Below are 25938 nucleotides of genomic sequence, written 5' to 3'. Positions count from 1 at the left end.
AAGATGATAATGCTGTGAGGAAATGCAGAAGGGCTGCAAGTCCTCCACAGCACCTGGTAGGAGTGCTGGGCACCTAGAGCGGAGGCCCTGAGTGGATCGGAGTGGACCTGGGTGTCACCCCGGAGAAGGCTGTAAGGATATGCAGATGAGCTGCAAGTCCTCCACAGCACCTGAAAGGCAGCCGGTGGTAGAGCTGGGCACCTCTCAGCTAAGAAAAGGCTTACCAGGGGTTAGGCCAAAGCCAGCATTCCTTCCCCTGAGGGTCGCCTGATCCTAGCCAAAAAGCACCTGGAAACTCTGTGCACTTGGAGCGAGAGCCCTGGGAAGATCGGGGTGGACCTGGAGTCACCCCGGATACAGCTGTGAGGAAATGCAGAAGGGCTGCAAGTCCTCCACAGCACCTGGTGGGAGCGCTGGGCACCTAGAGCGGAGGCCCTGAGTGGATTGGAGTGGACCTAGGTGTCACCCCGGAGAAGGCTGTAAGGATATGCAGATGAGCTGCAAGTCCTCCACAGCACCTGAAAGGCAGCCGGTGGTAGAGCTGGGCACCTCTCAGCTGAGGAAAGGCTTACCAGGGGTTAGGCCGAAGCCAGCATTCCTCCCCCTGAGGGTCGCCTGATCTAATCTAACTATCCACAGACTAGCAAGAACAGACAAGAATCAAGGTAGGAATAAACTAGAAACTGGAAACAGCAGAAGTGCACCATCACCCCAACATACCAGGGCCTTAGACGCAATGCAAAGGCAAAGGCAGAGAGGTTCCAAATGCCTAATAAGCCCAGTAGCAGCTGAGGCTTCAGCTGCAGCAATCACCAGACAGCTACGGGTGCTGATCAGGGTCAGGGACAAACAAGAAGAGTAAGTCTGGCAGCCTGGAAGATCCGGACTGGAATGGGCTAAAGTCTGGAACTGGCAGGAACAGCAAGACAGTCTATAGCAGTTCATAGCAGCCACCAGTTCTGGCCACCAGAGGGCGAGATGAGCACAGACGTAACAGTTGTTTCCATGCTGCTGCAACAGCTAGCTTGCTTGCCACAAAAAGACTGGTGGCTAATTTGTGAGATTCTTTTTTTACTCCCTGTGGTTTAAAACATAATAAGCAATACTCTGCTTTATGGGGATGGCTGAAGCATTTGCTGGAGAATCTGCAGAATATCTGTCCAAAACTGATGAGATAGAGGACAGGTCCACCATAAGTGGTACATGTCCTCCACTACTCCACAATTTCACCAGCACTGACCCATCCCAGAACCAAAAATTCACAGCAGGTGTTGGGGTGTATAATACCAGTGATAGAATATCTTGTACCCATTTTCAATGGGATTAGCTGAAATTAATACCTTAAAAAGATACTTAAAACACGTCTCCTATTGGGCAAATTCGTAAGTGGATCCTAGTATAAGTTCCCATTTAAGAGCATAGTGTGGGGCAGGGGTATCTAAAGATAATAAAGCTATTTATAATCATGATATACAGCCCCGCCCACTACTCTCACTCATGGCTCGTTCAAGGCAAGTTTCTACTAGTTGTAATTCACCCATCTATAAAGGTAGTCTCTAAGCTGACGATAATGAAACTCACGATGAGGAGGTATCCCATATTCTTCTTGTAAATCTAAGAATGATATAAACTCACCCTCCTCCCACACTTGACTCAATGTATATGTTGAGACTCTCATAGACTTATTACTGTAAAGTCATGATATCTTAGCGTATAACATTGGCACACCAGTCACACCTGGAGTCTCTATTATTTTTATGAAGCCTCTTTTATTTCAATAAATCACAGTTAATTTACTCAAAGACAGATGTTCAGAAGTGCTGCTCCAGGGCATGGAGACTCCTTAATCTGAGAGCTGTTGGACGTGGAGATCTGAGGAGAGGTAGCTTTATTGCAGGGGAGAAAGATAGTTGAACAGGTAGAAGTGGTTCAAAGCTGGGTGACTGGAATGTGCAATATCTCATTAGGGAAGAGATATTTTCAAGGTAAAAAACCAAGTTCATTGCAGGGAGTTTCAGCAGGACAGCTGTCTGGGCCAAGATGGTGCATGCCCCATGTCTCTAACAAGATGGTGAATGCCTCATAGCTGAAGGGACAAAGGGGTGTTGAGGCTTCAACACAGGCTCAGGGAGGAGCAGATAGAGACCAATGGGGACAGAGCCTGCAACCGGGTGGCAAGGGAGGTGCTAGAGGATAGCCCTTGATTGGAGAGAAAGGTCATACCTGGCTGACCTCCCAGGACAGAGGTAGTAAGAATGACCAGGAAATGATAGCAGGAAGACAAAAGAGCCAAGTTTGGCAGAGAGAGAGAGAGGAGGTCTGGGCAGCCTCACAACCAGTAGTAAAAGTTCTTATTTAGACAGACAAGTGTGGTTGCATTGCCTGTGAACTACATTACACACAATGCCTTGCTCACATATCTTTGCCAAGGAAACTACAACAGTGAAGGTCCTTAGAAATTAGATTAACAGTAAAAGCATTAAACATTTTAGGATCACATTATAAACTAGTGCAAGGCTGTCAGAGGACAGAACAGTATATAGCTCCTGTTTTTCCCAATGGCGGTGAAATGAATCTAGCCATCCCGGAAAAAACCTTGGAATGAACCTAATTGCCATCTGTAAAAAATACTGCCACCCTGGGAAGAACTGCTGCCTCACCTTGCTCCATATCAATAAGGGACAATATAGCAATTGGGGGGGGGGGGGGCCTCTACCCAGTATCCTATATAATAAAACTCACCTCCAACGTTCTAATGCTTGGGACCGTGGCTCCCTCAGCAGGTGGTCTACTAGGCAGCATCGAACTCAATGACGTCAACAAACACAGCTGAAGGCAGGAACTGGCTGCTGGCACGTGCAAAAAAAAAGAAAAAAAAGGCACCAGACCCACAGTAACAAAAAAAAAAAAGAAACCCAAAAGCGTGAAGAGAGAGCCTCCGGGCAACTCAGCAGGGGCTGAATCGCTGAATTGCCCTCCAGTCCTGCACTAACCAAAAAAAAAAAAAAAAAGTGAACACACAGGCTCCGGGCACCTCAGCAAGCAGCAGGAAGCTGAACAGCCCTCTGGACCCTCACTAACAAAAACAAAGGTGAAGACACAGCCTCCAGCGTATCAGCAGGGGTCCACTATAACGCAAGCTGCTTGAAGCCTAGCAGACGGACCAACTTTCCTAACAGCAGGTACACTTATGGGAGAGAAAGGGCAGGAAAAAAAAAAAGAGCACAATCACGAGATTAAAAAAAAAAAAAAGAAAAGGAACTGAAAAACCAGGGGGGGGGGGGGGAACTACCCTGCACCTCAGACAGAAGGAAGGGGTCATACACACACACACACAACACACAGTCTTTCACTCTTTGTGTGACACACACTCTCAAACACACACACTCTCTGTCTGACACACACACACATGTTCTCTCTCACATGCAGGGAGGGGGGGAGGAAAAGAGAGGGGCCTGGAACTTCAAGGGGAGACAGACAAAAACACATGGAGAGGGGGGAGAGAACAGAATGAGAGGGAAAGGGGAGAGGACAAATGTTACACATGGATGGATGGAGGGCATGGACAAAAGAGCACAATCGCAGGATTAAAACAAGGAGAAGTTACTGAAAATACAAACACATGGGGGGGAGGGGACGACCCTGCAACACGGACAGAAGGAAGGGGTCATGCACACACACAAATACACACACACTCTCACACACACACACTCACACTCCGACTCACTGCTCGCCCCTGTGGTCCCAGAACTTCAAACACACAAGGTGGGGGTAACTGCACATCTGACAGAATGAGGGGGTCATGCACACACGCAGACACATACTCTGGCACACTGTAGCTCTGTGTCACACACACACACACACACACACACACTCTTTTCCACTCTCTGTGTCTCACTGTGACACACACTCAAACACACACACTTTACTAACAACTCTACAGATACCAAAAAAAAAAAAACAAAAACCATTGCTAGCGCCCGTTTCCTTACAAACAGAAACGGGCCTTTTTTTACTAGTACTTAATAATTTTTAGGCAGCCATGCTATAGCCGAAAGGGGCATTGGCTCCCTCCCTGGTTTGAACAAAAGTGTGATTGTTGCCAAACGCCATGTAGTAAGCAGCTCCAAGTTCTCTTCTAAAGTGTTAAACATTTTCACGAGTAGTGGGACGAAGTGCCCTAAAACGTTTATAAAATTTATTCATAGACATATGGTCCCGGTGATTTGCCATTAGGCAGATCATGAATTGCCCAACTGAACTCTTCCAGATCTATAGCTTTAGAAAGCTCTTCCCCAGTAGCAGCAGCCATCAATACGTGTATCATCAGCTCAGTTAAATAGGTCTGGGTCTCATCAATATCAGGAAAGGTTGACCATCACATTTTCAAAAAGGCTTAGAGGGGTACCTGGCTAATAAGGTGGTACAACTTTGGACATCTGACTGGATGGACAAAAGAGGAAAAGCACCTTTAAAAGTGAAGATACCTGTAGCAGGTTCTCCAAGGACAGCAGGACAGAAATTCCCACATCTGAGTGATGTCATCCGAAGAAGCCCTCAGCAGAGATGTTTTCCAGCGTTCTTTTTCTAGAAGCCCTTGGGACTGTCCACTGTGCATACAACATGCCCTTCTGCCCTCCATCATCATGCAGGGCAGTTTAATATACAAGCTGATAGAATACAACTACTAGGGGAGGAGGGCAGGGATGTGAGACTAGTGTCTTGCTGTTCTTGGAGAACACATGCTATAGGTAACTTTGCCTTGTCCTAGGACAAGCAGGACATCATATAGTCACATCTGGGAATACCTAACTACCAGGCTGTCCAAAACAAAAAAGAAGAAACTAGAACATGCCTGAAACAAGCAGGGCCGAGAACCTATTTTCCATGTATGTATGTATGTATGTATGTATGTATGTATGTATGTATATAGTGGAACTGCCTGGCAAGAAACAAAATGGGCCTAGGGGAGAGGCATTGGATTCTAGACACTGAACAAATGCTGAAGAAATGTCTGACCAAACCAGCTGTTGCATCAGGACTCTTATTCATCAGACAATGACCACTCCAGATGGCCTTCATTGATGCTTGATGTCAAGTATGATGGAGACACTCAATATCAATTCATCTCCAGAGTCTGGTGCAGTTCTGGTGCTCATTAATACTAATGCTTTCAATGCTGAAATCAACAAACTTGAATGCCAGAAAGGTTTTCTTAGTTTTCTCTTCTATGAATCCCTCTCTAACATCTGGAAATACAGAGGACAAATAGAGGGATCATGGTTGGGTCCCAGGCTTTGCAGGTACCAGTTAAGTGTATCTGTAATAGATATGGTTTTGTTTCACTAGAAACACCTTTTGAAACTGCTGGAGGTGTTCTTAGATATGTCATTCAGAAAATTAGCCAAACAAAATCAATGACACAATGCTGAAAAATATCCTCAGCCAGGGGAAAGCTGACAAGAAAAAAGAATGGAAACTTAGAAAATGCCAGAAAACTCTAACTAGGGTGATAGTAGGATGAAAATATACCTGCATGGCAGTGACACGACTTACAGAGAGGATAAATACCAATAAAAAAAAAATCACTGAGCTGTGATGCAAAACACATCTGCTTGACTCTGTGGGAAAAAATGACTGAAGGGGGTCTCCCATAACAATGGCAGATGGGAACACGCTTACTTGTGTGGTGGTACCTTCTCAGAAGCTCTGGACAGTGCTGAAGAAAGGTTCCTATGCAGGCTCTGTTGGATGACATCACTATACATGAGGAATAAATATCCAACCTCTTCTTGGAGACTGCCGATGTACTGATTTTCACTGGCTGTGGAATTCGTTGCCAGAGAATGTGGTAAAAGCAGTTAGCTTAACAGGGTTTTAAAAAGTTTGGTTAATTTCCTAAAAGTCCGTAAGTCATTATTAGGATGGACTTGGGAAAATCCACTGCTTATTCCTAGGATAAGAAATATAAAATCTGTTTTACTATTCTGGGATCTTGCTAGGTACTTGTGACCTGGATTGGCCACTGTTGGAAACAGGATACTGGGCTTGAATGACCTTAAGTCTGTCTCAGTATGGCAACACTTACATACTTATGAACTTCTGGAGATTAGTCTGTAATCTTGGGATACTATTCACCCGATATTCAAAAGGGTTTAAACCCCACTGAGCAATCTGGCACACAATATTCAGTGGCACTTAACAATAAGTGGCAATTACAATAAGAAAAAAGCATTCTAAAAAATATATCATGCAAAGTATTTGATGTCAGAAAGACAGGAAAAATTAACTCAATTTGCAATGTTCTCCTCTCAGGTACAAACTTAGAATGTGAGCCTTCTAGGGTCAGGGAAATACCTATTAAACATCTGAAAAGGCATGCACTAAATAACTTTTTTTTTTTTTTTAAAGGAACAGTTACGCTGCTCACCTCAGTTACGCTGCTCACCATTTCCATAAACCATCCCATAATAGATGTAAGTGCACTCCTTCTGGGAGGAAATGTAAGTGTACTCCTTCTGTGAGGAAACTGCTCCATTGATTTCTCCGATGGTTCATGAGAAGTTGCATTTGCAAGAGTCATCTCATCTGGGCTAGGGGGGCACTCCTCTCTTTGTGATGCTTCCATGTCACCAGGCACTGTTGTAGGATCCTTTTGGCTATTCTTTTTCTTGGAAGAAAGAGAAGTTTCAAATGATGGAGGAAGTGCTACCAAATCTTAAGGGTAATACCAATCATGATAATGTGAACACTTTTTGAAACAAATATGTCTTCAATCTTTTTCTGAAGTACAGTAAATTACTTATCATATGTATTTCATTCTATATAGTAGGGCTGTACCAAATATTTGTATTCAGTTTGGTCCTGAATAGTGCCCGAATACTGACTTAAATTCGAATACAAATAATATGTGGATCTAATGTGATAAATCCTACTGAAATAAATACTTGGTTTCTGATTTCACATTGCTTCTTTTATTATTTGTTATGCTAAAGCTCAGTGCCCATTATTTGTATTCAGTATTCGCCCAAATAATATTTTTCATTATTCATATTTGGCCGAATAGTAAATTATGCTATTCGGTACAACTCTACTATATGGAGGGGCATAATCAAAAGGGGCGCCCAGGTTTTCCTGAGGACGTCCTACCAGGACGTCCCCGCGAAGGGGCGGGGAAACCCGTATTATCGAAACAAGATGGGCGTCCATCTTTTTTTTCGATAATACGGTCGGGGACACCCAAATCGCGAAATTTAGGTCGACCTTAGAGATGGTTGTCCTTAGAGATGGTCGTCTTCCATTTCAGCCATAATGGAAACCAAGGATGCCCATCTCACAAACGACCAAATGCAAGTCATTTGGTCGTGGAAGGAGCCAGCATTCGTAGTGCACTGGTTCCCCTCACATGCCAGGACACCAACCGGGCACCCTAGGGGGCACTGCAGTGGACTTCACAAATTGCTTCCAGGTGCATAGCTCACTTACCTCGTGTGCTGAGCTCCCCCCCAAAACCCACTACCCACAACTGTACACCACTACCATAGCCCTAAGGGGTGAAGGGGGGCACCTAAATGTGGGTACAGTGGGTTTCTGGTGGGTTTTGAAGGGCTCACATTTACCACCACAAGTGTAACAGGTGGGGGGGATGGGCCTGGGTCCGCCTGCCTGAAGTGCACTGCACCCACTAAAACTGCTCCAGGGACCTGTATACTGCTGTCATGGAGCTGGGTATGACATTTGAGGCTCGCGAAAAAATATTTAAAAAGGTTTTTTTAGGGTGGGAGGGGGTTGGTGACCACTGGGGGAGTAAGGGGAGGTCATCCCCGATTCCCTCCGGTGGTCATCTGTTAAGTTCGGGCACCTTTTCGAGGCTTGGTCGTAAAAAAAAAATGGACCAAGTAAAGTTGTCCAAGTGTTCATCAGGGACGCCCTTCTTTTTTCCATTATCGGTCGAGGACGCCCATGTGTTAGGCACGCCCTAGTCCTGCCTTTGCTACGCTTCTGATACGCCCCCGTGAACTTGGGTCGTCCCCGCGATGGAAAGCAGTTGAGGGCGCCCAAAATCGGCTTTTGATTATGCTGATTTGGGCTACCCTGGGAGAAGGACGCCCATCTCCCGATTTGTGTCGAAAGATGGGCACCCTTCTCTTTCGAAAATAAGCCTGATAGTATTCTCCAACACTGGTCCAACAAACGTGAACATACATTTATGTATCCCAGTCAATCAACTTGATTTTACAGTTAGTACATTCAAATTTTTTCTGGCCTCCAGATCTCAATGTCCTTGACAGATCATAAATCTGTAACATGGCGGGGAAAGTGACATCAGCAACTGAGCTGGGAGTGCACAGCACTGATGGCCATAAAAATAGCTTTTTGAGTACCTTTGTCTTAATGCGTAACTCTGTCCTCCATGGAAATCATCATCTAAACTCTTTACCTCTTATGCTAGATGATAGCTGTGAGAAATAAAACCATGGACATTTGAGAATTTGGCTTTAGCATCGGGAGGACTGAAACTCATGCATTAGTTATCATGGTAACGAGTAACAGTGGTGTGGCAGGGAAAAGTAAGGATGTTATGCAGGCTGAAGGTCCCATGACTGATAGCACAAGGCTCAAAAGTATTGAGGAGGAGCTGCATGTCTGGTTCCACAAAATGAAGGAGGAGATATCAGCTGCAAAATGTAACTTGATGATGGCCATGCAGGAGTTGCACTTTGAATTCAGTGATTGTGGCGCCACATGGAAGATGTAGATAGTCAAGTTGAGGAAAACTACAATTTTGGTTTCCAGCGTGCATTCAGAGGTTACTGACCTGAAAGAGACTGTGTGAATGCTCCAAGACAAAACTGAGGATTTGAAGAATTGGATGTACAGGAATAATTTGTGCATCAGAGGAGTCCCTGGACTTGGTGAATATAAGAACAGTGGCAGTCAGAGTACATTTGCAAAATTATTTTGGGTTTGGGTGAACAACCAGTAAAGGAGTTAGAAGTAAAATTTGACAGAGCATATTGTGCATTGGGGAAGCTGCCAAATAATAGATCTTGTGATATTGTTATACATGTCCATGACTATACCACTAAAAAGAGAATTGCCACTAGAATAAGAGTCAAAGTATTTTGACTGTGGTCACAAAGTTGCTGTGTATGCAGATCTAGCTCAGATCATACTTCAATGGCGTAAAGACTTCAAGGATGTTACGGTTCACTTGCAGAAAGAAGGGATTCACTATAGATGGCTGCTCCCATTGGACTACTATATATTATCAGTATACTATCAGAAAATGAGGTCCATGGCATAGAAGGCTTAATAGCCTCTACAGAAACAGCAGGATCTGGAGTGGACCGAGAACCAGCTGGAGAGCACTGACAACAAATTAGCAGATCTTGGAGTCATAAATCTAGAGGCCAAGATGAAGCAAGATGACTTTATTTTTCATGCTTTTAATTTTGAGGTTCACCTAGCAATATGGCTTGGTTTTTGTTTTGTGTCTGCTATTTACTGCATTCAGATAATCACTTCTTGATTAAAGTAGTGGTGGTAGTTTGAAAAAAGTGTGAGTGAAGAATATGCGGGGAGGGAGGAAGCCGAGGATTTCCTAAGTATGAATGGTTTGGGGGTATGTAGGTATAAGTATGGTTCTCTTCTCTCTTTTATTCTGTATTCATGAGAATAATGCTGGGAGTTGAGGGAACACTATCATATGCTGGCCTGGAGGTGAGGCTGTGTTAGACGTACTCCCGGTTGAAGTACCCAAATGATAGAGTACAATAACTTCTTAGAGGGAGGGGGAGGGTGGATTAAGGAGGGGAGGTATGGAGGAAGATTGGGAGTGGGATCTTTTAGATACCATCTTACCTACAGATTTACAAATCACTCAGTATGGCAACTGGGTTGACATTTATGACTCTAAATGTGAAGGGCCTCAACAGTGTGAACTGTAACAGAGTATTCAAGGAAATGTGAAGGAGTGAAATTGACGTGCTATGTATGCAAGACATGCATTTAAAGCATAAACATGAACACCTAATGGACAATAAGCATTATCCACATTGTTTCTTTGCCTTGTAAGATAATCCAAGGAGGGGACGGGTGGGAATTCAAATCTCTAGATATTATAAAACTGAGGTAAACATAGTGGTCAGGGATAAAAATGGGATATTTTGATATTGGTAGCGACAATTTATGGGGTTTTATTAATATTGGTATATTCATATGTTAGATTTTGATATTGGTAGCGACAATTTATGTGTTTTTTTTAAATTGGTATATTCATATGCTCCCAATGCACAGCAAGGACATTTCTTTGAGATGCTAGGGGAATGGACATTTGGTAATCAAAGGGGAAGCTTGATTTAGTGTGGAGATTTTAATTTAGCACTGTATACAACAAGTGGTTGCTCTTTTCAATTCAGTAAGGTACAGGGAACACATGGAAGGGCATAATCGAAAGGGACGTCCAAGTTTTGTTGAGGATGTCCTTCCAAAATGTCCCTATGGAGGGGCTGGGAAACCCATATTATCGAAACAAGATGGACGTCCATCTTTCGTTTCGATAATACGGTTGGGGATGTCTAAATCTTGAAATTGAGGTCTTAGAGATGGCCATCCCTAGACTTGGTCGTTTCTGATTTTCGGCGATAATGGAAACCAAGGACGCCCATCTCAGAAACGACCAAATCCAAGCCCTTTGGTCATGGGAGGAGCCAGCATTTGTAGTGCACTGGTCCCCCTGACATGCCAGGACACCAACCGGGCACCCTAGGGGGCACTGCAGTGGACTTCACAAATTGCTCCCAGGTATATAGCTCCCTTACCTTGTGTGCTGAGCCCCCCAAAACCCACTCCCCACAACTGTACACCACTACCATAGTCCTTATGGGTGAAGGGGGGGCACCTAGATGTGGGTACAGTGGGTTTGTGGTGGGTTTTGGAGGGCTCACATTTACCACCACAAGTGTAACAGGTAGGGTGTAGCTGGGTCACCCATCCAGGACCCAGCCAGGCTCGACCCTGCTTAGCTGCCTCTTTCTCCACACGACTGTTGCCTTCACTCCACAGCAATCTGGCTCCTCTGAGCCTTGGCTCCAGGCCCTGCAAACTCCCAGGACTTCCTCCTCCCTCCGTTCCTTTCACAGAGGCACATTCAAAGCCCAATGTTTATAAGTAAGAGCTTTTATTTTCTTGCTTCAAATCAACAAAACACCCTTCACTCCAGGTTGTTTAGGCTAGCAGCCCAGAGCACAATTCAGGTTCAACACAGTCAAATTCAGGTTCAAAAACAGTCCATATAACTTCAAACTCAGGTTCAAAAACAGTCCATATAACTTCACTTCACTTTAGCTCAGATTACTTCACTTAGGGAACAGTACATTATCAGAGGGAAAAACCCAATAGCTTGGTAGGTTGCAGCCCAGACCTTTTTAGTATGAAACAGTTTACACAGTCTTGCTTGCACCTTTCTTACAGCACGGTTACACAGCTTTATTCCCACCTGGTTCAGGCTGGGGTTTCAATTGTGCCCAGCTCTCTTTCTCTCCCATAGGCTGCACCTGTTTCCTCTTTAGTAGAGATTTCCCCCAGTGCCTCAGCCTCTCTCCTCCGGTCTTCCACCAATCTCTCCAAGGTACAGCTAGCCACCCTCTTACAGCAGCTTTTTGGGTTTGAGCCAGGGCTCCAATCTCCATCTGTTCCTCCCCTAGTCCTTCAGTAACCTCCATTTTATCCTCCTCTCCAACTTCCCCCGCCCCCAAACTCTCCAGCTGGCCCTCATCACCTTCCTCCGAGACCATTTCCCAATCTTCTCTCTCTTCCCCTAACTCTTGCACAGCCGGGTGGGGAAGAGAAGGATTCTGGGACTGGTAGTTCCTCCTCTTCTTCCTTAACCCGGCCAACCTCTCTGCCTCCGGTAGACCAGCTTTCTGAATGTGGGTGTTGTGCACATGAAATCTGCCCCATTGGGGTTCCCCGGCTGCCTGCAACCCCTTTCTTTGTGCCTTCCCGGATCCCCTTTCACCTGCACTCTCAAAAGGGGGAGGGATGGGCCTGGGTCCACCTGCCTGAAGTGCACTGCAGCCACTAAAACTGCTCCAGGGACCTGCATACTGCTGTGATGTACCTGAGTATGACATTTGAGGCTGGCATAGAGGCCGGCACAAAATATTTTTAAAGATGGTTTTTGAGGGTGGGAGGGGGTTAGTGACCACTGGGGGAGTAAGGGGAGGTCATCCCCAATTCTCTCCGTTGGTCATCTGGTCAATTCGGGCACCTTTTTGTGGCTTGCTCGTAAGAAAAACACAACCAGGTAAAGTTGTCCAAGTGTTCGTCAGGGACGTCCTTTTTTTTTCCATTATGGGTTGAGGACGTCCAAGTGTTAGGCACGTCTAAGTCCCGTCTTCGGTACGCCTCCGACACGCCCCCGGGAACTTTGGCCGTCCCTGCAATGGAAAGCAGTTGAGGACGTCCAAAATAGGCTTTCGATTATACCGATTTGGACGACCTTGTGAGCAAGACGTCCATCTTCCGATTTGTGTCGAAAGATAGGTGTCCTTCTCTTTCGAAAATAAGCCTCATAGGGGCACATATGAAAACAGAAGGGATTATAGTTCTTCCTAAACCTAGGAAAGACCCAACATTATGCGGTTTTTATATACCTATACCCCTTTTGAATTTAGATGTTAAAATCTTAGCAGCTGTCCTGGCAAATAGGATTTTACAATGTGCCCTTGATCTTGTCCACTTTGATCAGAAAGACTTTATGCCAGGAAGGTAAGCAGGGGATAATTTGAGGCAGCCCCATAGTTTTAAGAGAATCCGAATCTTACAGATAGTTAAAATAAAAATTTCAACTCATGAATTGTAGTTATGCACTTTGCAATTTCTGATTCTGATATCCTTGGATGGTCCAGTTGAGGCAGGTTGCTTTAGGCTTTATCTTTTGGTGTCCAGGAGGAGGGTTAGACATAAATACAGATCTAGCTCAGATAATAGGACATGAGAAGAGTTGTTTGTAATAGGAGTTTTATACATAAATATAAGTTTAGATGAAATATTTGAATGTTTGATTTTATGTTCACTCTATGTGAATATTATCTTATATTACTGTCCACCATGTATGAAGGTTAAGGAAGTTTCAAGAGTAATATTAGGGGATTTTAACCTACATGTTGATTTAGTGGAAGAAGATGATTTAATAATGGATTTTTTAGAAGTACTATTTTTGTTAGGCTGGTAGCAACTGGTAAAGGTAGCAACTTAAAGTGGTCCTATATTAGATTTAATTTTTATAGATAACCAGAGTAATAACCCTGGGACATAGTAACATAGTAGATGATGGCAGAGAAAGACCTGCACGGTCCATCCAGTCTGACCAACAAGATAACTCATGTGTGTTACTTTTTGTGTATACCTGACCTTGATTTGTATCTGCCATTTTCTGGGCACAGACCGTAGAAGTCTGCCCAGCACTAGCCCCGCCTCCCCCCACCAGCTCTGCCACCCAATCTACGCTAAGCTTCTGAGGATCCATTCCTTCTGAACAGGATTCCTTTATGTTTATCCCACACATTTTTGAATTCCGTTACCGTTTTCATCTCCAACACCTCCCGCGGGAAGGCATTCCAAGTATCCACCACTCTCTCTGTGAAAAAATACTTCCTGACATTTTTATTGAGTCTGCCCCCCTTCAATCTCATTTCAAGTCCTCTCGTTCTACCGCCTTCCCATCTATGGAAAAGGTTAGTTTGCGGATTAATACCTTTCAAATATCTGAACATCTGTATCATATCACCCCTGTTTCTCCTTTCCTCCAGGGTATACATGTTCAGGTCAGCAAGTCTCTCCTCATACGTCTTGTAACGCAAATCCCATACCATTCTTGTAGCTTTTCTTTGCACCGCCTCAATTCTTTTTATATCCTTAGCAAGATATGGACTCCAGGTGGGGCCTCACCAAAGACTTATATAGGGGCATGAACACCTCCTTTCTTCTGCTGGTCACACCTCTCGCTATACAACCTAGCAACCTTCTAGCTACGGCCACCACCTTGTCACACTGTTTCATCGCCTTCAGATCCTCAGATACTATCACCCTAAGATCCCTCTCCCCATCCTTACATATCAGACTCTCTCTGCCTAACAGATACGTCTCTCGTGGATTTCTACTCCCTAAGTGCATCACTTTGCATTTCTTGGCATTGAATTTTAATTGCCAAACCCTAGACCATTCTTCTAGCTTCTGCAGATCCTTTTTCATGTTGTCCACTCCCTCCCGGGTGTCCACTCTGTTACAAATCTTAGTATCGTCCGCAAATAGGCAAACTTTACCTTCTAACCCTTCAGCAATGTCACTCACAAATATATTGAACAGAATCGGCCCCAGCACCAATCCCTGAGGCACTCCACTACTCCGAGCGAATTCCATTAACTACCACCCTCTGGCGTCTGTCCGTCAACCAGTTCCTAATCCAGTTCACCACGTTAGGTCCTATCTTCAGCCTGTCCAGGTTATTTAAGAGCCTCCTGTGGGGAACCATGTCAAAAGCTTTGCTGAAATTTAAGTAGATTACGTCTATAGCACGTCCATGATTCAATTCTCCGGTCACCCAAAGAATTCAATGAGATTCATTTGACACGATTTCCCTTTGGTAAACCATGTTGTCTCAGATCTTGCAACTTATTGGCTTCCAGGAATTCACTATCCTTTCCTTCAGCATCGCTTCCATTACTTTTCCAATAACCAAAGTGAGGCTTACTGGCCTGTAGTTTCCAGCTTCTTCCCTATCACCACTTTTGTGAAGAGGGACCACCTCCGCCGTTCTCCAATCCCACGGAACCTCTCCCGTCTCCAAGGATTTATTAAACAAATCTTTAAGAGGACCCGCCAGAACCTCTCTGAGCTCCCTCAATATCCTGGGGTGGATCCCGTCCGGTCCCATGGTTTTGTCCACCTTTAGGTTTCCTAGTTGTTCATACACACTGTCTTCCGTGAACGGTGCTATATCCACTCCATTCTCATATGTACTTTTGCCAGTCAATCGTGGTCCTTCTTCAGGATTTTCTTCTGTGAAAATAGAACAAAAGTACATAGCGGTTTGCAGCATCTTTCAGTCTCACAATTCCCTTTTTAGTCATTTTCCTTTCACTAATATACCTGAAGAAATTTTTGTCACCCCTCCTTACCTTTTTAGCCATTTGTTTTTCCGCTTGTGCTTTCACCAGATGTATTTCTCTCTTGGCTTCTTTCAGTTTCATCCGGTATTCCTCTCCGTGTTCCTCTTCTTGAGTTTTTCTGTATTTGGATAACTTGATGTGATAGCCGATCCCTGAAGGCCTTTAGAGTGTTCCAGACCACTCGTAACTCCAGGAGGTTGATCTGCAAACCTTTTTCCTGAAGGGACCAACTCCCTTGGATGTGAAGCCCATTGACATGAGCTTCACACGCATCCGTCGTCAGCAACTTTTGTGGCTGAGGAATTTGGAAAGGACGTCCAGAGTCAAATTGGACCGAATTGTCCACCAATGCAGGGACTAGAGAAAACTCGTGGACAGCAGGACTACGTCCTCTAGGTCCCCAGCAGCCTGGTACCACTGAGAAGCTAGGGTCCATTGAGCTGATCTCATGTGAAGGCGGGCCATGGGAGTCACATGCACTGTGGAGGCCATGTGGCCGAGCAATCTCAACATCTGCCGAGCTGTGATCTGCTGAGATGCCCGTACCCAGGAAATGAGAGACAGAAGAGTGTCGGCCCTCGCTTCCGGAAGGTAGGCACGAGCCGTCTGAGAGTCCAGCAGAGCCTCCTATGAATTCTAGCTTCTGGGTGTCCTGTTGCGGTTGTTGGTGAGCCCTTAGGTTTCCTGAGGCCTGGTAAGATCTCCGAGGACCGCCGCGCACCCCGAATCTTCACCCGCGGCGACCGCCGTTCACCGAGGGTTGAGCCCCCAGCTGCAGGCGGCCAGCAGGACTGCTGGAACCGCGGGGTGACGGTCGGCTTGGCTGGTAGTTAGCAACTCAGTCTCTAAAGGGCTGCTAGCAAGGACGGCTAGCGCAGACAAGGAACACAGTCTCTGGAGGTGGCTAGCAGGGACGGCTAGCTGAAGAGGACACAGTCTCGGAAGGTGGCTAGCAAGGACGGCTAGCTGAAGAGGACACAGTCTCGGAAGGTGGCTAGCAAGGACGGCGAGCTGAAGAGGACACAGTCTCGGAAGGTGGCTAGCAAGGGCGGCTAGCTGAGGAGGACACAGTCTCTGAAGGTGGCTAGCAAGGACGGCTAGCTGAAGAGGACACAGTCTCTGGAGGTGGCTAGCAAGGACGGCTAGCTGAAGAGGACACAGTCTCTGAAGATGGCTAGCAAGGACGGCTAGCTGAAGAGGACACAGTCTCTGGAGGTGGCTAGCAAGGACGGCTAGCTGAAGAGGACACAGTCTCGGAAGGTGGCTAGCAAGGACGGCTAGCTGAAGAGGACACAGTCTCTGGAGGTGGCTAGCAAGGACGGCTAGCTGAAGAGGACACAGTCTCTGAAGATGGCTAGCAAGGACGGCTAGCTGAAGAGGACACAGTCTCTGGAGGTGGCTAGCAAGGACGGCTAGCTGAAGAGGACACAGTCTCGGAAGGTGGCTAGCAAGGACGGCTAGCTGAAGAGGACACAGTCTCTGGAGGTGGCTAGCAAGGACGGCTAGCTGAAGAGGACACAGTCTCGGAAGGTGGCTAGCAAGGGCGGCTAGCTGAGGAGGACACAGTCTCTGAAGGTGGCTAGCAAGGACGGCTAGCTGAAGAGGACACAGTCTCTGGAGGTGGCTAGCAAGGACGGCTAGCTGAAGAGGACACAGTCTCGGAAGGTGGCTAGCAAGGGCGGCTAGCTGAGGAGGACACAGTCTCTGAAGGTGGCTAGCAAGGACGGCTAGTTGAAGAGGACACAGTCTCTGGAGGTGGCTAGCAAGGACGGCTAGCTCAGACAAGGAACACAGTCTCTGGAGGTGACGAGCCTTCCGATCCACCATGGGGCTTCTGACAATAGAAACGGAAGCGCCGAGCCCTCCTTGTTCCGGGGTTTAAATCCCCCGCTCGTCCCTCTCCTCCCTGGAGAGGAGCCAATTCCTTCAGCCCTGACAGGCAAGGAGGGCCGGGATTGGTGGACCCGCCTCGCAGGCGGAGTTCCTCCTTCCATGCGCCAATCCGGCGCAAGTGGGCGGGACTTACTTGCTGCTCAGCTCTGGCCGGGGAGACAATGACGCCGGTGCCGCCATCTTGGACGGCGTCCTCCCTTCCCTGAGGCCGGCGTTCGTTCCCGCGGGTCGCCAGCCTCGGGCCGACCCGCGGAGGCGCTGGCCCCGTCGGCGGCTGGTCTCTGCCGCACCGGAGCCCGTGTCCCCCATTGATCATCGCTCCCCGCCGCGGGAGCAACGGTAAGGGCCCGAAACGGGACACTGGGCTGGAAGAAGATGGGACTTTGAATAATTTATCACAAACCCAAGTAGCTCCAGGAGTCGAATAGTCATCTGCATGGACTGTAGAGCTCCTGCCTCGGAGGTGTTCTTCACCAGTCAATCGTCGAGATAAGGGAACACGTGCACTCCCAGTCTGCGTAGAGACGCCGCTACGACAGCCAGGCATTTTGTAAACACCCTGGGCGCAGAGGCGAGACCAAAGGTTAGCACACAATACTGAAAATGCCGTGTTCCCAGATGGAATCGAAGATACTGTCTGTGAGCTGGCAGTATCGGGATGAGAGTGTAAGCATCCTTTAAGTCCAGAGAGCATAGCCAGTCGTTTTCCTGAATCATGGGAAGAAGAGTGCCCTGGGAAAGCATCCTGAACTTTTCTCGGACCAGATATTTGTTCAGGGCCCTTAGGTCTAGGATGGGACGCATCCCCCCTGTTTTCTTTTCCACAAGGAAGTACCTGGAATAGAATCCCAGCCCTTCCTGCCCCGGTGGCACGGACTCGACTGCATTGGCGCTGAGAAGGGCGGAGAGTTCCTCGGCAAGTACCTGCTTGTGCTGGAAGCTGAAGGACTGAGCTCCCGGTGGACAATTTGGAGGTTTTGAAATCAAATTGAGGGCGTATCCCAGCCGGACTATTTGAAGAACCCACTGGTCGGAGGTTATAAGAGGCCACCTTTGGTGAAACAATTTTAACCTCTTCCCGACCGGCAGATCGTCCGGCACGGATACTTGGACTTCGGCTATGCTCTGCTGCAGCCAGTCAAAAGCTCGTCCCTTGCTTTTGCTGGGGAGCTGCTGGGGCCTGTTGAGGCGCACGCTGTTGATGGGAGCGCGCGCGCTGGGGTTTAGCCTGAGCAGCAGACTGGTGGGAGGGAGGATTGTACCTACGCTTATTAGAAGAATAGGGAACAGTCTTCCTTCCCCCATAAAAACGTCTACCAGACGTAGATGCTGAAGGCGCCCGGTGGGAGAATTTGTCGAAGGCAGTGTCCCGCTGGTGGAGTTATTCTACCACTTGTTCGACCTTTTCTCCAAAAATGTTATCCCCCCAGCAAGGAGCATCCGCAACTTATTCTCCAGGTCGGAGGCACGCAGCCATGAGAGAGTCTGCGCATCACCACACCTTGAGCAGCAGCCCTGGACGCGACATCAAAAGAATCGTAAACACCCCTGGCCAGGAATTTACGTCACGCCTTCAGCTGCCTGACCACCTGCTGAAAAGGCTTGGCCTGCACAGATGGGAGCTTGTCCACCAAGTCCGCCAACTGCCGCACATTGTTCCGCATATGAATGCTCGTATAGAGCTGGTATGACTGGATTTTGGAAATGAGCATTGCAGAATGGTAGGCCTTCTGACCAAAAGAATCCAAGGTTCTAGAGTCACGGCCCAGGGGCGCCAAAGCGTACTCCCTAGAACTCTTGACTTTCTTAAGGGCCAGATCCACCACACCAGAGTCATGAGGCAACTGAGTCCACATTAACTCTGGGTCCCCATGGATCCGATACTGGGATTCTATCTTCTTGGGAATGTGGGGATTAGTTAGCGGCTTCGCCCAGTTCGCCAGCAATGTCTTTTTGAGGACATGATGCATGGGTACAGTGGACGATTCCTTAGGTGGCGAAGGATAGTCCAAAAGTTCAAACATTTCGGCTCTTGGCTCATCCTCCGTAACCACAGGGAAGGGAATGGCCATAGACATTTCCCGGACAAAGGCCGCGAAAGACAGACTCACAGGAGGAGAAAGCTGCCTTTCAGGAGAGGGAGTAGGATCAGAGGGAAGACCACCAGACTCCTCGTCAGAGAAATATCTTGGGTCTTCCTCTGCTTCCCACGAGGCCTCACCCTCAGTGTCGGACACTAGTTCGTGGACTGCAGTCCGAAGCCGGGCCCGTCTCGACTCCGTGGAAACATGGCCACAGTGGGCACGTCGAGCGGAAGACTCCCGCATCGGCGGCGATGAAGCTCCCTCCATCGATGTCATTGGGGAGTCAGCCTGGGAGGCTGCCGATGCAGGTACCGCAAGCGGTACCGGGACTGGAGACCTCATGATGCGCGAGGGGCCAGCCGGCGCCTCACTCAACGGCACCGATGGCACAAGCACCCCCGGTACCGGAGGAGAAGGGTGCAACAGCTCCTCCAGAATCCCTGGAAGGATGGCCCTGAGGCTCTCGTTCAGAGCGGCTGTCGAGGAAGGCAAGGAGTCTGGTACCGGTGACGAGCTCAGAATCTGTCCGGGACGCGGAGGCGGTACCAGGCTGTCCACAGTGGAGCGCATCGACACCTCCTGTATGGAGGGTGAGCGGTCCTCCCAGCGTCGATGCTTAGTGGGTGCTGGTGCCACCGGCGACCCAGAGCTCTCGGTACTGCGTCTGGAAGGCGACCAATGACGATGCTTCTTTGCCTTCGCACGAAGCACGTCACCAGTACCTCCCGGTACCGAAGAGGGGGACGTTGAATCCAAACGTCTCCTCTGGGCCGGGTCCGAAAGAGGTCGATCCCGGGGGGGCCTGTACCGCAGGAATCCTCAAGGCAGGCGGAGACCTACTCGAGGGCTCATTGATATCAGCAGGGGAATGGACAGCCCTCACCTGCACTCCGGAAGACAAAGCACTCTCCGACGACATCGATACCACCGATGACCTTGGTATTGCAGACATTGGAGCACCGGCTGATGACCTGGGTACCGCAGACGTCGACGCACCGGACGATGACCTCGGTACCGAAGACGTCGAAGCACCAGATGAGGCCCCGAACAAAAGGTTCCACTGGGCCAATCTCGCCGCTTAAGTTCTCTTCTTCAACAGAAGACAGAGAGTACAGGCCTGGGGATGCCTATCAGTAAGCTAGATAGTCCGGCTGCACTGGGTGCACTTTTTGAAGCCACTGGCAGGCTTTGAGGACATGGGCGGAAAAATCATGCCGGTGAAGTCAAAATTCGCGATGATGGCAATGGCACCAAACCAAGTTAGAAAAAACCCGTACGGGCGGCCAAAAAGGCCGCACCCTACAACAAAAGAAAACTTAACGGGAAAAACACTCGAAATAAAGGATTTTTTTTTTTTGAAACGACGAACACGACGGAAAGAAGATTCTGGACACTTCCGAACGGAAGAACGCGGCAAAAAGACGCGAGGGGTCTCCTTGGGGCGCAGACCAACCGAAAAACAGCCGCCCTGAGCTGCGGAAAAAAGAAGACTGGCGAACACGCTCGCGTTCGGGCGGGAAGATGGTTGCGCATGCGCACTTTGCATGCGCTCGCGAGGGCTAGCAAATGTTGTTGCTAGTGAAGATCTCTGATCGGAGGGGCTGCTGTGGACTTCACCCATTCGTGAGAACAAGCAGCCTGCTTGTCCTCGGAGAAATAACAGTACAATCAAAATTACAAACTGTATTTAAAGAAATAAATTCAAGGTGTCAAAGAAAAAATCAACATCCACAGTGGTAGAAAAAAGCATGCACCACATTTTATATTAGAACCTTAAAACACTCAGAGATAAAATAGCGCTATTAGAAGCACATGTGGGTAGTAAGATATAAAGATATAAAAATGTAAGGGAAAGGGAACCTACCACAGTAACATGAGAAAACATACTCATCACAGTAGCCACATGGCGTGTTTGTCACACAGTGATAAATGGCACCAAAACCTTCCGTTTAAAAAGGGAAGTGTACCACGTCAGCAGTGAATAAAACCAAGATGTAAAGCAGATATATATGAGAGTTCAGCATCTGATACAATTGAAACCCACATAAAATAAAAGTACTTATACAAATAAATGATCCACAGAATATGATTGATTTAAAACAGGAGACATGAGATATACATTAAAAGGAAGGAGAGTTGTTCTAATATTCATCATGATTTAAAAGAGTAAAGTATAAGATGTATATAAAAGGAAGAGGATAAAAATACATACCAATTAACAAAAACATCAGCATAGAAATTATACATAACCCACATAAACAACACTGCAAAAATGCAGCAAAGAATGCACACAGCATAAATACACCAATCATACAATTGATCAATGTGGTATATACATTTTAAAAGAACAGATATAAAATATATATATCTGCATAAAATTTACAGATAAAATATGAGAAACTGTGTATTAAAAAGCATGTTAAGAAGAATAACAAATAAAAGGTGTAAATGAAATTAAAAAGTATAAGAAATGTATGAACTCAATTTCTTTATTTAAAACTGAGGGGTAGATGGTGTCTAATTCAAAAATTAATCTCTGCTCCATTTTGAGTAAAACATTGTCTCTATTACCACTGTTCCACGTTTTCCTAAGCAAGCATATCACAAAGAACTGAATATCATTTGTAGTGTGTCGTGCTTCCAACCAATCATTCACCAAAGGTGATGATTTTATCCTTCTATTAATACAACTCCTATGTTCTGCTATTCTAGTTCTCAGCATGTATTTGGTTTTGCCCACATATAATAATCCACAGGGGCACTGGATAACATAGATCACAAAGGTAGAATTACATGTGGAGGTATGTGTAAAACTGGATAAAGTGAGGGAATGTTTACAGACAGAGCAGGTGCCACAAGGGACATGACCTGTATGTGTAGAACTGGCAGAGGGAATGTCGGGAAGAGCAGACAGAACCAACCAGTTTTGTAAGTTGTGATTTCATGAATAAGCAATGGTTGGGGTGATGTCCCTAAAACATGGATGATATGCCAATGTTTCTTGATGAGAAGAAAATTGTAGTGTGCACACTAAGGGGCCCTTTTACTAAGCCACAGTAGGCTCTATGTGCGTGCAGCGCTCACCCAAATCAGACTACTGCACCCCCCTAGCAGTAATTTCAGATTTGGCACATGCCTATAATGCCTGGATGAATTATTTATTTCCTCCCACATGCACCAACAGTAATTGGCAGTTGGCATGCGCTGACCGGTCACTGTGTCTGTAGCGCGTAAGCCCTTACCATTGGATCAATAGGTGGCATTAAGGGCTCAGGCCAGTTTTAGATGCGCACTGGTTTCAGTTTTACTGCATGCCCTTTTCCCATCACATTAAAAAAAACCTTCTTTGAAGCCGCGGTAAAAACTGGCCAGGCGTGCACCTAATACACGCTCCTACACTGCCACAGGCCACTTTTTACCGTGGCTTAGTAAAGGGGCCCCTAAGTCTGGTGGGTTCTTCTTTTTATTTCCAGTTTTTAGAAGATCTTCTCTTTGTTGTCTTCTGGCCTTAAGGTAACCTTCTCTAATGCACTCTTGTGGATAACCTCTATGGCTAAATCTTTGTGCCAAAATCTTCGACTGATAAGAAAAGTCTTCAGGATCGGTGGTATGCTCATATTGAGAAACCACTCATGTGATTGCAAAATCTGGCTCAGTCTGTCCGCCAGGCAGTTGTCTTTTTCTGGAAGATAAGTGGCTCAAAGGTCCATCCTGGGAAGGAGGGCCCACTGCCACATCCCCACTGCTTCCTGACACAAAGGGTAGGACCCTGTACCCCCCCTGCTTGTTCACATAAAACATTTCAAACAGGTTGTCTGTTTGAATGAATATAATTTGGTTCAGTAGCTGATGAAAGCCTTTAGACATTCCAAATGGACCAGAGCTCCAGGAGATTATGTGAAGTTCTGTTTCTTGAGCCGATCAGGTTCCCTGGGTGTGCAGGCCATCCAGATGAGCACCCCATCCCAGGTTGGATGCATCTGTGGTTGGTATCTTCTGAAGAGATGAGATTTAGAATGGTAGTCCCACAGTCAAATTCATCTGAATTGTCTAACAGAGAAGAGAATGAGTCAATTCTGGTGAAATTTGGAAGATATACGTTAGGTTCTCAGCCACCTGAGACCACTGGGAGTCTCTCTCAAATGGAGACGTGCCATGGGGTGACATGCACCTTTGAGGCCATGTGGCCCATCAATCTCAACATTTGCTGAGCTGTGAATTCCTTGCTGCTGTGGACTTGTGAGGCCAGAGCTCACCCATAGCGGAGAGTCTGGATGCCAAATCAAGAGTCGTAAGCCCCTCTAGCCAGATATTTTCTACATTCCAGCTGCCTACTGGCTAACTGGCTCCTATGGGAGAGAGTCTGCCAGACTGAGGGTACTGCAGACCAGGGACTGTAAGTACAGGCTCATGTACAGTTACATAAGTATTGCCATACTGGGACAGAGCAAAGGTCCATCAAGCACAGCATCCTGTTTTCAACAGTGGCTAATCCAGGTCACAAGTACCTGGCAAGATCCCCAAAAAGTACAATACATTTTATGCTGCTTATTCTAGAAATAAGCAGTGGATTTTCTCCAAGTCCATTTTAATAATGGTCTATTTCCTTCAGGAAGCCATACAAACCTTTTTTTAAAACTCTGCTAAGCTAAATGCTTTTACTATATTCTCTGGCAACGAATTCCAGAGTTTAATTACATGTTGAGTGAAGAAACATTTTCTCTGATTCATTTTAAATTTACTACTTTGTAGCTTCATCGCATGCCCCCTAGTCCTAGTATTTTTGGAAAGAGTAAACAAGTGATTCACATCTACCTGTTCCACTCCACTCATTATTTTAAAGACCTCTATCATCTCTCCCCTCAGCCATCTTTTCTCCAAGCTGAAGAGCCCTAGCTGCTTTAGCCTTTTCTCATACAGAAGACGTTCCATTCCCTTTTTCATTTTTGTCACCCTTCTCTGTACCTTTTCTAATTCCATTATATCTTTTTAAAGATGTGGTGACCAGAACGGAACACAATATTCGAGGTGCGGTCGCACCATGAAGCAATACAGATTGGGGAATTTAGAGAAATAAACCCTTCTCCTCTCCCTTCCAAAAAAACATGACCCAATGCATTTCTGAGGGAGAAAGAGTTTCAGCTTCTGCACCATAGAAAAATTAGCTGGATGGCACAAAACTTGGCACGTGGCAAAAACTGGCAAAAATGACATATTAGGGCTGATATTCAAAGTGATTTAAGCAGGCAGGAGCCTGTCCTACCTGCATAAGTTACCTGTCACCACCCAATCACTGATATTCAGCAGCACTAAGGTGGGGAGTGCAGCTGAATATTGCCTTTGACCAACACCCCAAAAAGTGACGAGAATTGAACACAATATTCGAAGTGCAGTTGCACTATGGAACGATACAAAGGCATTATAACATCCTCATTTTTGTTTTCCACTCCTTTCCTAATAATACCTAACATTCTATTTGCTTTCTTAGCGGCCGCTGCACACTGACAAGAGGGTTTCAACATATCATCAATGATGACACCTAGATCCCTTTCCCGGTCAGTGACTCCTAATGTGGAACCTTGCATTATGTAACTATAATTCGGGTTCCTCTTTCCCAGATGCATCACTTTGAACTTGCTCAGATTAAATGTCATCTGCCATTTAGATGCCCAGTCTCCCAGTCTCGTGAGGGCTGGATGCAGCCAATGAGCATGAGCATCAAGGCCTGAAATGTTTTCCTTCCAAATGAATCTAGTCTGGGCCTCTCTACCTGGGGGAGCCGAGGCATGGGTCCTGTAGCTCCTAGCTCATTTGTGGGCATATTTGACCACCAGAGAATGGTGTGGCAGCTGGGCTTTCTTGAATTTAGGAGCATTCTGAATATGGCACTGCATATCCAACTTCTTTGGTGCCACCTGCACTGAGAGGGAAGGAAGAGTGACCTAGTGGTTAGGGTGGTGGACTTTGGCCCTGGGGAACTGAGGAACTGAGTTTGATTCCCGGCACAGGCAGCTCCTTGTGACTCTGGGCAAGTCACTTAACCCTCCATTGCCCCATGTAAGCCGCATTGAGCCTGCCATGAGTGGGAAAGCACGGGGTACAAATGTAACAAACAAAAAAAAAAGATTCCCAGTTTTTTGTCAGTTTGTTGATGAGGTGAGTGGCAAAGGATAGGGTGGCCTAAGGATTGGGTGTAATAGTACTATGATCCCTTCCTTAGGCAGAGACTCATACTCATGGATTCTTACAACAAATTACTTTCTTATGCATCACTCTTTGTTATGTATTCTATACTGTTTATTGTAAGCCACATTGAACTCAAACTTGTTTGAATAAATAAATAGTCCAGGACAGTCAACATTTCAGCCCTGGGCTCTTCCTCCATTTCAAACTTAAATGGAATGGCCAAAGCTATCTCCCTCATGAAACCAGTGAAAGAGAGACCCTCAGGTGGAGATTTTCATCTCTCTTGAAGCAGGGAGGGATCAGAGGGAATAGCACATGACTTCGACGAGAAGTAACATGGATCCTCCTCAGAATCTCATGAGTGGTTCTAGTTGGACTCTTCTCCATAATCAGAGTGGGCTTGATGAGTCTGTGTCTGCCTCGGCTGAGTGGAAACCTGTCCATGCCCTGAAAAACACTGAGGTACAGCCCTATCCTCAGACTCTGGCAAAGCTTCCTCCCCCAATATTGACAGTGGTACCGTATGTCTCAATGTCCACACCCTTCGAGGAGCTGGCATTGAGGATGTCTACACAGACATGGAAGGAGCCTCAGGAAGA

General features: G+C 46.6%; 1 protein-coding gene across 1 annotated transcript in view; it reads right to left on the bottom strand.

Annotated features, from left to right (window-relative positions):
- The window catches only part of LOC115482377 (P2X purinoceptor 5-like), a 170615-nt gene that overhangs the window by 27478 nt on the left and 117199 nt on the right, over positions 1–25938 (bottom strand). The window contains exon 9 of the mRNA XM_030222124.1: positions 6431–6670. Within this exon, the coding sequence (XP_030077984.1) occupies positions 6431–6670 (240 nt within the window). The remainder of the gene's footprint in view (positions 1–6430; positions 6671–25938) is intronic.

Source organism: Microcaecilia unicolor, chromosome 13 (assembly GCF_901765095.1).
Source record: "Microcaecilia unicolor chromosome 13, aMicUni1.1, whole genome shotgun sequence".
In the NCBI taxonomy this organism is placed as follows: Eukaryota; Metazoa; Chordata; class Amphibia; order Gymnophiona; family Siphonopidae; genus Microcaecilia; species Microcaecilia unicolor.
Note: the sequence above shows the minus strand (reverse complement) of the source record. Positions and strands in the feature narration are given on the sequence as shown.